Below are 12,762 nucleotides of genomic sequence, written 5' to 3'. Positions count from 1 at the left end.
ATGACATTGGGGGAAAATTCATCCTGAAATTTAATTAAATGTACTGGGAGACAATGGGGGAAAATTTGGGCCAAAGGTCCGATCCCAAAGGCTTTTGCGAGTTGGTTTGTGGTTCTGTTTCTTTCCGACCTCTTGTTGGGAGTTCTTGGGACCTTTTCTTCCCGAAGGAAAAGCCAGGCGTGATCCCTGTTTTATTTTGTTTTGTTTCCTGATTTCTAGAATCTTCGCGAATACCAGGGCAGTTTCAATCTCAAAGAGCATGTCAGTGTTTGTGCAGCGACTGTTGTACTTTTAGCCCCACTCCGACGTGCACTTTCACAGGAAATGTTACTCCACTTTACACTCTGGTGATGTGTGTGGAAATCTTCTAGACGGGGCATTGTTTTACCGTGATTGATGTCCTTTGGCAGCATTTCAATAGCTGTGTTTTTTTATTTACTGCATCGCTCGTGCCATCTCTTGTGTAAAATCCCTTTCTCGCCATATTTTGCTTCAAAATGTTGACATTGTCCAACAGGAGGAAAGGTTGGACAGTGGTGTCCTGGGTGGCAGTGGTCTGGTTGACGACCCATTTCTATTTTCGTTTCCCTCGTTCAATGTAATCAGATGCCACTCAGCCAACTGATGGCTCCTTCAGGTCATCATTGATTAAGTGTGAATGCACACTGCTGAGAAAAATGTCCATTAAGTCTGTTTGCTAAGAGTTCCAGGACTCCATTAATGAAATAAGGCACTGAATACAAATTGATTTATTTCTCAGATCCCTCTCATCCCTTAGAGAAGGCGCCACAGGGGAGCTCCTGTTTATCTGGCTGTTGCAGATTTTCCTACCCCCCCATTCCCCCATAAACACACACACACACACCTACCCTCACTTGATATCTGCTCCAGTCAGCCAGGTTGTATTTGAGTTATTTCTAAACTGACCTCTACTTCCAAATGGAGAATAGCATTTAGTCCTTGGGCTTGACTGTGTCTCTGTTCTTTCTGCAGCTCCGCCAACTGTACGTATCATGCACTCTGGCCAAGCATGTAACATAGAGGAAGAGCGATACACAGAGAGAGTGTACACCATTCGAGAAGGAGAAACGCTGGAACTAACCTGCCTTGTTCGAGGCCATCCTCGGCCACAGGTGAATCCAACATTCCTCACTTTTAATAGCCACTTCTTTAAGGTGTCTTGCTTTTTCCCCCCCCCCCCCACCCAACCCTGAGTCTAGTTGCAGTGTTGAGACCCATGATGCGGGGCACACCTAGGGTAGCAGAGAGGAGCAGGGATAGATTAATGATACAGGTACATACAACTGTCACATGAACCGACTCATCAGTTAGTCAGCGATCCTTGGAGAAAGGAGACGTTAACATAGAGGAGGGAAAAAAAAAGGAAAGCGTTTGTCGAGCAGATTCGATGTTTGAGGTGCTGTTGACAAGCAACAGCCCTGATGGGATTTGTTAGTGCAGAGACTTTTTGTCAACCAGACTTCCTGTGACAGCCAGACATGCTGTATTGTGGAATCCGTGCTTCACTTTATAATTCTATATAGAATTATAGAAATTTAGAGCACACAAGAAAGCCATTTGGCTCATTGTGTCTACGCTGATGAATAGTTGAGACGTCATTGATAATGGGGACATTTCACTTCATTCCTTCTCCTTTCTCCCCCAATAATGGTTTAATTTGACCTCAATCCTTTCTCCCCAACCCTCATAAACACACACAGTGTCCACTTGTATATAGTTAAGGATTCCAAAATCCTGGGTGAAATGGGAGGAATTTAAATCTTATTTTTTTTAAAAAGAAGTCATTTTAGTTTTGGGTGTTTTCCAGATGAAGCCACAATTAATTAGAAACTGACTGCTCTTTGTTTTTCATACAAATTGACTAAGTTTACGTGGTAATGAAAGCCCCTTGTTTCCCTCTCTCCCCCGGCATCGAATATTTGCTCAGAGCATTGAAATGTAAGAAGCAACGTCCCAAATTATCCTCATTACTCTGCGCATAGCAGTAAATAATCAAAGGTAATTAGGAAACAGCTGTTTATGAACATAGCATTCTGTTAACAAACTGCTGGAATGCCTGGCTTACCCTGTCGGCTTAACGAGGTTAATGTAAGTCACTTGAAATTTATATGTCAATACTTTCCGGTCCTGTAAACTCCAGGAAAATATTTTCCAGGGGAGGGGGTGAGGGGATGAGGGAATACACCCATAATATTGATAATATTCACGACTGTTTGTGGGACTCCGCTGTGCGCAATTGGCTGCAGCATTCTGCCCACAAAATACACAGTCAATTCACTTTACAGTATATTCTGTGAAACGCTTTGAGACGTCCCTCCGCTCAGCCGGCTCTGGCCTGCTCCATGTCCCCCGACCCACCCGCCCCACCATTGGCGTAAGAGCCTTCTGCACTCTGCCCCCAACCTCTGGAATTCTATCCCCCAGTCACTCTGCCTCGCCCCCTCCTTAGCCTCCTTCAGGTCCCGCCTCAAGACCCTCCTCTTGGACCATGCCATCGGCCACCCCCCTTCCCCTCCTCTCCCTTCCCCCCCCCCCCCCAACCCCAGCTCGGGTCTGAAATGCTGCACACTTTCCAGTGCCTTGGGATGTCCTCCCAACGTGAAAGGCGCGATACAAATGTAATCTTGTTGTTGTTTGATAAGGTTCTATATCAAATGCAAGGATTTTTCTTATTAATATTACCAATAATAACTTGCATTTATAGAATACCTTTCTTGCAAAAGTAAATGTCGCAAAGTGCTTCACAGAAACCCATCACCATGCTTACAAACCAAACCAAGAGTTGCATGCAAGCCACTTACTCATGGAAATTCCTGTGTTTGGGAGGAAATGTGCCCTCTCTCCCCCAGAGGGACACTTTTCTAATTCTGGGGATATTAGAAGAATGTTACTGTTGTGTAAATACTAGATGTTAAACTGTACAAAAGGTATTCTTCCCATTTTGTTTCTCACCCTGTGGGATAACAGTTCTTGTCTGCTCACACAGCCTGCGCACACTGTAATACCCAAGGCTCCATTGGAAAAATCACTCGAGATACACGTCCAAGACTCTTGATCTGACTATCTTGTATTATGTGCAAAGAAGTATTATCCATCTACTTTTCCTTTGATTCTTGGAAACCGCTGTGTGGGAAGGTAGTGTGTGTGGATCCATGCTTGGTTCATATTTTTGCTTATCGGACTTCATGTTGCTCTCTGTAATCTTTTTAACTTCATGCCCATAGTTTTGAAGCAAAATAATGAGTATTATTGGATCAGACTAGATGTACGGATAAGAGACTGATTACAAGGATCCACTCAACCAGCATCCTTTAATGTTTTATACCTGTGTCAATTTCTGGGTCGGTTGAGATGAATAGGCGTGGAGTGGTTCAAGGTTCTTGAGTTTCTCCCTCTCCTTTCCTGATTAAATCCCTCTCTGTCTTATACAGCTGTTGCTTGTCATCGCTTTTCCCCCCCACCCACAATTGGAGCTTGTTTGTGACCTTCCACAATTTAATAAAATGAGAAATGGATCATTCGTGCTGCAGATAAGGATTCTGCCAACTTAAAAAAAGATAAAGAATGAATATATTAAAGAAATTGTGTCCAAGGTCAATGGAGAGTGAGCTTCCTTAGATAACCAGGGTTGCTGTTGGAGTGGAAGGATTTTCCAGGAGAGTGGAACACCAGGGATGGATAATGCCAGCCTGTCAGAAAATAAACACCACGAATGGACAATGCATTAGTTTCCCTCTAAAACAGCTAGGACACTACATAATCAGATTGTTGGTTAGGTTAACCCTGAGCCATACAGACCAACGAGGTTGGACTTGAGCCCACCATCACGTTAGCGGTGTGCTGTTTTCTTCTGATAGTGAGTGTCTCCAGTCTCCTTTCCCCTGGGCGTTGAATTACTAAACAATAAAATCTAATGAATTGTGAATTTCTCATTCTGCACAGTGTGACCCACAGTTTTATTTGATTCCTGTCATGAGTTGCCTTTTTATGGATGTGAGTAACTCTATTTGCTGTATAATGGTACCCTTGATCAGCACTAATTTCCCCTAATGCCAAAAAGGACTCAAATCCTCAGTTCAAAATGGCATTTCATCAAACTAAATCTTGACAGCTACATTTTACAATTACCGGCCAGGTTTTATCGAAGCAAGTGGTTCTCTGTTTGAAAATCAAAGTATTCATAAAATGCATTTCTATTATATATATAGTGTGTATATATATATATATACACATAAGATGCCGATCGGATACAAATACATTGCTACATTTTCCTGGAGGTTGTCTGACCAAAACAAACGGAATTGAGTTAAATATTAAATTCAGACGCAGCCTGGAAAAGTTTCAAGACAATTACTAATAATCAGAAGAGGAAGAGAAAAAATCTGGCCATTTGGCCAAACTAGTCTGTGCCGGTGTTTATACTCTACACAAGCCCCCAGCCCTCGTATTCCCCTCTCCTATACACATCTATTCCTTAACTCAAGCCAGCACAGAGCAATGTCTGACTGGCCTCAGTTCACTCTTGAGTCAAGCTCTGAATTTGACATTGAGAGCTGAATTTCTCCATTTCATTTTCCCATCCATTCTCACCCAGCCTCTCAAATCCCAGTATAACAACTACTGATCTCACCTAATCTGCCCCAAAGCAAGTGATACACTACCAGAAGACTCAGCAAGTATTTGCAACTCTACAGGAGTGAGTGAGAATTTCAGCAACGGCTGCCCTGATCGCTCAGTGGATATACACCGTAGATTACCAACCCCCTGCCACAGATGAATTGCTTTTTCCTTCCTTGAAGCTTTGATCCTCTTTGCTGTACAGGAGTCAGCATGGCTCAGAGTTGCCAATGCACTTGCCTCTGGTGTCAGAAGGTTGCAGGCTCAAGCCATGTGTCTGAACTTTAGCTCATCATTTAGCTTGACACTGCAGTTCAGTAGCTGGGAGTGCTGCCTGGTCAGGGTTGGGGTCTTTCAGATGAGCCGATAAACCTGAAGCCTTGTTTGCCTGTACAAGCGAGTGTTAAAAGATCTTATAATGCTATTCGAACAGAGAATAGAGTTTCTCCAACAATCCTCCAGATAAAATGGTCATTCATCCCATAACTGTTTGTGGGAGCATATTATATCCAAACTTGCATTTGCTTACAGAAAACAATCACTGCGCTTAACAATGCAGTGCAATGTAAAGCGCTTTGAGATATTTCAGTGTGAAAAGGTGCTATAAAATGGAAGTTCTTTCTTCACATGTACCAAATGATATTATGCTCCATAATGAATAATATTTTTTGTGGTGGGATGGCCAATTTAATCTGGTTCTCAGTGGTTTGAGTCTATAGGACAAAGGATATAATTTGATATAACCATGATATAATTTGAGAAGCAGCGTTGTGTTGTAATGGGCAGATATAGGGTGGATATCCTGGAGGAATGAAACCAAATAGGCCCTAAGGCATACAAAGTATTTAAAATGTGGAAGGTTTCACACACACATTTGCATCTGCTGGGAACACCTCTTTGAGGCCTGGGGGGATTAAAACAGAAAAAAATCCATTAGCAGCCAGGGTGATTATTGTCTCTACTTTGGCATCTTTTGCTGCACTTTCCTGTTCAGTGAAAGTTTAAAGGGAAGGCATTCTATTTACATAAGAGTTGATATTCCAAGTAGTTCTTTCTGGGTCATAATGCGACATGGCAGCTTCAAGTGAGAGGTTTAAAATAACTTGCATTCTTGTATTTCATTCTCATTGACTGAGAACCAGAATGCAATACTGCTCGAGTGCTGCGGATTTGCCTGTAACGTTTGCCAGTCTTGACTTGGACTCGTAGACGAGCCACTTTTCAAGTTAACATAAGCGTCGCCTTCCAAATATTTTGTTGATGACATCGAGTGAGTGTTCTGACAACGCCCTGGACATAAAAATGCCTGAAGGTCACTCAGCTATTTCATTGAGTGGATGAAATGATCCTGTAGACTTTCACGAATGATGATTGGGAAACATTTATTTGTTCAGAACAAACGTAACGTTTGAGCATTGCTGAATTGTTTCTAAAAGCGGCTGCTGTTCAGAGTAGAGCCCACCTTAGGTCTGACTGCGACGATTATTCTTATTAAACAATTACACAATAATTGTACAATTAAACAATAATAAGACAATTACTCTTATTATTGAAAGGTTTGAATGCATCTTTAACAGTTGTCCCATAATATATTCCCCCTCCAGTAAATCAAAATACACGAACCTGGCTATCGATCATTGTAATAAGTCACCAAGGACCAGAGTCAATGCTAGCTGATTTTTCTGTAATTAATCATTAGTTCTGTATTTTCTATGGATTTCATTCTCAGCACAGCCTGAAATAACCGTCTCTAATGATGCTTGCTCAGATCAGATGGACCAAAACAGCAGGAAGTGCCTCTGACAGGTTCCACGACAACAGTGTCTTCAACGAGACCCTGAGAATCGTACGGATCAGGCGCCACCAGGGAGGTCGATACTACTGCAAAGCTGACAACGGCTTGAGCACGCCCGCAATCAAGTCAATCCGAGTAGATGTATACTGTAAGTACCCAAGTCTGTGAGTAGTTGTATAATGTAATTGGAGTCCTGTAACTCAGTGGTTAGAGCACTCGCCTCACAAGCAAGAGGATCTGGGTTCGATTCACGGGCAAGGGCAAAATGTTGGGCAAGTTTCCTTACTCCTCACACCTCTTTACCATTACCATTATGTGGAGTCCTGTAGCTCAGTGGTTAGAGCACTCGCTTTGCAAGCAAGAGACCCGAGTTCAATTCCAGGGCGAAACCTTGGGCAAGTTTCCTTACTCCACACGCCTAATAATAATCCCTCCAAAACCAAAAACAATAATAAATTGGTCATTTTCAATCCATGACTGTTTGTGGGACATTGCTGTGCGCAATTGGCTGCCGCGTTCGCCCACAAATATACAGTCAATTCACTTTACAGTGTGTTCTGTGAAGCGCTTTGGGACGTCCTCCCGACGTGAAAAGCACTATATCAAAATGCAAGGATTATTATTATTATTATATTACCTCTTTAGCATTAAGTAGGAACCCAGTTGTTAGTTGATTGGCGGATCATTTTTCCGCGGGTAATCTGTCAAAAAAAAGATGTGATAAGGTTCTATATCAAATGCAAGGATTATTATTATAACTACCCAAGCCTGTAAGTAGATAGATGTGTGTGTATATATAGAGATATATATATACATATGTATACCCAATGCCTATGAGTTGCTGTATACTGTAAGGACCCAATCAATAGGTTTGGAATATCATTGTCTCTTGTACCAGCTTACACTGAGAAGCTTAATATCATTTGATTAACTTTATTGGGGAAAAAGTCACTAACTCCTCAATTTTGTTCCCAGGGTATATCAATGAAATAGCCTAATTGCTAATTATAATATTCAGCCACTTGCCCAGAGCAAGAGGAGTGTCCTTTCAATGTGAGGTTGGAGCAGCAAATCGTGTCCTGTGTCCTGTTGTGTTCTCCTGGACATTCCCTAGAACTTCGCTGGACACTGAGGTTCCAGCCCAGCTAGAGAGAAGTGGGAAAAGAGCAGCAGAGAGTCGGACAGACTCTTAACAAATATAACTGTGTTTTTGTTCTCTTGAATAGAAGCCACTGAGGGAGGGTGTAATTTGCCCTTAATTCGCACTTTTTGAAAAGAGAAGGGAGTTTCTCCCAGTGTCCTGGCCAGGAATCATCCAAATAAAATTGACTATTCACTTCATGTCTGTTTGTGGGATACTGTGGGATATTATCGCCTACAAAATACACAGTCAAAAATACACTTCACAGCATTTCCTGTGAACCACTTTGCAACATTCTCCCGAATTGAAAGGCACTATGTCACTATATAAGCATTCTCCCAATTGTATGCAATTGGCTGCCGCGTTTTGCCCACAAATATACGGTCAATTCACTTTACAATATATTCTGTAAACCGCTTTGAGACGTCTAGAAGATGTGAAAAGCGCTATATCAAAGCGCTTCACAGAATATACTGTAAAGGATTATTAATTATTGTATTTTTTTTTTTTTTTGGAGGGATTATTATATTAAACTCAGGTCTCTTGCTTGCAAAGCGTCAAATGCAAGGATTATTATTTATTATTATATCAAATGTAAAGATTATTATTTTATTATTAAATTAATATATATATATCTGCAACCAAAATGTTCCTTTGAACATGGCTTAATGATTCTTCGACCATGAGGTCTGTGGAATAAGATTTAAAATTATGACTGACAAACTCAAAAGCAGTTAAACAAGAATATAGGAACAGTGGAAAACACAGGACATTTCAGTCACGTTTCGGCGATTTGAATTTCAGTCTTTGCAAAGCTTAAATAGGGAAATTAATTTCAATTTAATTCCTATTGGCTTGTCCAGACAAATTGCAATAGACTTGTTTGGATACTCTTAAGTATGGTGATGTTTTTTCCTTGCGTGTCAGAAATCTGGTCAACCAAAAAACAAATTGCACCTCACAGTTGTACCAAATGACTGTTTTCTACAGAACAGCAACAAATCAGTTCATTGCCTGCTCTTGTGGTTCCACAAAAACAAATCTGTTATGACGACGTGAGAATAATAGTAGTAGTTGGAGGTGCTTATGTGATGTGTGGAAAAAGTATGAGAAACACACTGAAAAAAAATTGCAGCTAAGCCCTGGCTTTGGGACCACCTGCTTATCAAAGCCATTACATTTCAGATGGAATAGGTTGCTGCTGATGATTGCAAATGGAACTGCAGTGAATTTTTACTTGATGTATTATGTTGCACGGTGCATTGTAGAATTGATTTTACACCTGACTGTCGAGCTCTTAAAAGGACTACGTGCCCAAGCTTCTGATAAAGCTCTGTAAAAAAAACTTTCCAGATGATATTAGCTTGTGGACAGCATGTGTGAAAAACCATGTAGAGAGCAGCGACTCTCTCAGCACAGCAGAAAACGAGTCTTTATTCCAGCAGTTTCTGTTGCATTTGACCAAATATCACAAGATCACATCCAGCTGAGAAGAATCTGATGCTAGATTTATTTATGCACTGTTATTATCAAGCTTAGTTTGTTGTATCTTTACTGTACTCTGCTTTGTTTCTTGTACTAAGTTTCCCTCCTTCCAATTTGTAACAGGTCTGTAATATAGAACTATTTATTATTAATTTTATTTAATTGCATTAGTCGTGCTCTCATTTGCGGGATTTGCTGAATGGAAATGCAACTGTTGAATCTTCCCTGGTCCCAGGAGTTCTTCATTCTCTCCAGGGCAGAAGTCAGGGCCTTTCTGTGTTTATCTACATAAGAATAGTCCTTGGACTTAAAAGTAACTCACAGGCTTTGAGACGAGTCAACGTGATAAGGCACTGTATCAAATGCAAGTTGAACAAACACTCATAATACCGTCAGGACGTTGCTTTTGTTTTTTCTTGTGCTCTTTGAAGAATGTGCTTTGACCTTTCTGCCGGCTCCATTTGATGATGGATGAGGTGGGTACAGAGTGACCTTGATATCTTTAATTCATTTTCTTTTCATGAAATATTCAGACTGGAGCAAGTCGAGTTGATTTCTGGTTCATTATCGGAAACCGCTTCTGACAATTTTTCGCTGCTTACATCTGGCTAAGTGCAAGGGTGCTGCTCAAGTAATGAATTTCAAATCATTTGGAAGGACTATCTGTAGCAACAAATATTTTTGTTGAATTTCCCCCACTGAATGGAGACTGTCAGTTTTCTAGGCCGTTACTAAAGTGTGGTGCTAACTGTGATTCCCTTGGATAGCAGAAGTTCTATCATTGTCTTAAGCTTTTGGGCAACCTCTGTATCTACTAACTGAAGCTTTCAAAAGTCAGCGGTTTGTAATCCCAGCACTCACATCCTCCCTTCTGCGTCCTCCTTTCTCGGTTAAATTTCTACCACTTTAACATCCACTAAATATGGCACTGAGGTGGATGTTGTGAGAGAAGATAATAAGCAGACATAAGTGGTTTAAGTGAAGGATAAAGAAAGTCACCGAACCTGAGATTGACTTGTTTGTGATAATAAAACGAGAGGACTTTGCCAATCAAAATACTCCTCACTTTCCCACCTTCTTCTCGGAGGGTAATAACACCAACCTTTTCTTTTAACAAGTTTATTTTTACAATTGTTCTTCATTTACACCTTGTCAATTGCAACACGTTCTCATTCATATGCTGTGAATGTTAATCCAAGCCTGACATCAGTGTTGTATAAAAGCAAAGCACCCTCTGTGAGGAGAATTGCCATTAAAATCAAACTCAATCAGATTTAATAATGCAACAAAAGCCTCACACTGGGACCGAACTGTGCCAAAGAGAATCACCTTTGCTCCAGCCTGTCCTGTTCAGCAAACGTTGTTCAGCAAACATTGCTCAGCGACTGGGAAATGAATTGGTTCCAGAGCAAATGTTCCCTTTTAAAAAAAATTGTTCTCATTAACTCACATGAAAAGTACTGGGGTGATAGTTATTCTACCTTTTTGTGGCAGATTTTTAGAAAGCCAATATAATATGGTCTTGAGAGAAATAATCCGTGTCCAGCGTTGCATCTCCAGTGAATTTCGCACTGTTCTACAATTTTATAGCAATATCTAAGCAGTTCGCTCTCGAACAGAGGGAAGGGAAGATTGATTGCATTGCGGCATTGTGCGAGAATCGTGTTCTGCTCAGATAAGTTGGAGTGTGCTAATCATTCTCACTATAAACATAAGGGAGTAAATGTCTATCAAAGCAAAGGCTGAATGTGTGGCACTAATAATGTGGGCCTGGAATGAATCATCTCTACAAGTCCCAAAATGCTACTTCCTACTCCCACTCTCTCATTTCTGCTCTAATATTACCTCGGATCCATTAGCACATTCTGTCTATACATCAGACACAATTTACAGCAGTTTTCATCAAGGCATCAGTGAAAAACAATTGGGAGAGCACAAACACACATCACCCAGGAACAAATGTAAGGACTAATACGGAGCCCAGACAATTCAGCGTCAGACATTTATAAAAAGAAAGATGCATATGGGTACAAGAGGAAGCAATGCTTGTTTCAGTCTTTATCTGCTCTTGTGAACTTTCTCTTCAGGCCAGAACTGGAGTGAGCAGGGCTCACACTACAGTGGTGGAAATTGATGACTGGATGGATTTCAATTCTACTTTGTTGAACTTCTAACTTTCTAATATTATGAAACTAACTGAGATTGTCAGCAGAGACTAAGAGTGAAAGTGGAGGGTGAACGAGCGAGGCAGAATGGAGAGCAAGATTAACTATGACTCGATATGACTTTCTACTTGAGCGTGGATGGAGTTCATGAGGGAGAGGGTCAATGCTAAAGAATTAAATTAATTAACCAACGTTGGCTGCAGAGTGTGTCTGACTCTCTGCTGGTTGGTAAATGTACCCATCTCAGTGAAGGAGAGGCGAGAAATTATCTTAAACTGGGATTATCCACGCTATGCAAGGAAGGCAATTTTTATTTAACTCATATAACAAATACAGCTGCATGTCACCAGACTTTTAAATATATTAAGTTTCACGTAAAGACCCTGAAACAACCCGACTACATGCCAGCAACTTTGAAATTCTGACTTTTCTGAACCAGGCTTCAGATAACTTCACACGGCGTCTTTCTTACACCAGACCTTAAGGCAAAACCCTTGTCCAATTCCAGTAAGATTGCTCTTATTGGATTCCTGTTGTTGGCTGATTTATTTCTCTTGGGAATCTGACTGTGGCTTTGACTGCTACAATGAATACAGATAGTTATTGCAGAGCTTAATATGTTTATGGATTTGATTTGTTCAGAACACTGTATACGACAGATACGACAGTGTGTGCTTTATTACGATGAATGATAAAAGTCGTTACGCAATTGGTCGGAGTTCACTTTAGCTTCTCGAGATTATCCTGGTGTGGGTAGTTATTGCTTATTCTGCGGAAAACACATTTGTTCTCTAAGACTTTCTGCATCACATTACAACAGGAACTGCCCGACAATGAAGAGTGCTTTCAGTCCATTTTATTTCATTGTGTCTGTGTGGCAGGTTTAATCGTTGAGAGTGATTTCCTCTGTATTAATACAATACAGATAACGCTGGACTTGTGTACCAGAGGCAATTCAAAATTAGACATTATGCAGATAGCAGGCACTAAAAAACTAAAATTATGGATAAATGCATACTTATCTCTGATGAAAATCCAAAAGCAGCTAGGACTGTCAAGAAAATTGATGGTGTGATTTTAAAACACAAAGTTAGCAGGTAATAAATGCCTTCTAAAATGGGTTTATGAGAACTTTATTAAACTGAAGATCAAAGTTGTTATGGTAGATGTGTTTTTTTTCTTTGCCAGCAGCTAATGGCAACACTGGAAATATAATAGACCTTATAATAATATGAGGTCTGTCTGCTTTCCTCGGTATGTATGCCTCTCTATGCAGAATCCTGGACGTGTTGTCATAAATTATTCAGTGTTGTTTTCTATCCATTGAATCCTTGGGGAAAAAAAATGTGATCACTTATCCGTGACTGTTTGTGGGACACTGTTGTGCGCAATTGGCTGCCGCGTTTCGCCCACAAAATATACAGTCAATTCACACTTTTCAGTATATTCTGTGAAGCGCTTTGAGACATCTCAACGATGTGATAAGGCGCTATATCAAATGTGAAGATTATAATTGTTACTTAATGCATAACGTGAGA

General features: G+C 40.7%; 1 protein-coding gene across 1 annotated transcript in view; it reads left to right on the top strand.

Moving 5' to 3' along the window:
• Positions 1-12,762, top strand: part of mdga2a (MAM domain containing glycosylphosphatidylinositol anchor 2a) — a gene marked incomplete at its 5' end in the record, with an annotated part of 236,384 nt that overhangs the window by 91,014 nt on the left and 132,608 nt on the right. The window contains 2 exons of the mRNA XM_042338106.1: positions 994-1,133; positions 6,407-6,581. Coding sequence (XP_042194040.1) covers positions 994-1,133; positions 6,407-6,581 — 315 coding nt within the window. The remainder of the gene's footprint in view (positions 1-993; positions 1,134-6,406; positions 6,582-12,762) is intronic.

The sequence above is a fragment of the Callorhinchus milii genome, unplaced genomic scaffold (genome assembly GCF_018977255.1).
Source record: "Callorhinchus milii isolate IMCB2004 unplaced genomic scaffold, IMCB_Cmil_1.0 Scaffold9, whole genome shotgun sequence".
NCBI lineage: Eukaryota > Metazoa > Chordata > Chondrichthyes > Chimaeriformes > Callorhinchidae > Callorhinchus > Callorhinchus milii.
Note: the sequence above shows the minus strand (reverse complement) of the source record. Positions and strands in the feature narration are given on the sequence as shown.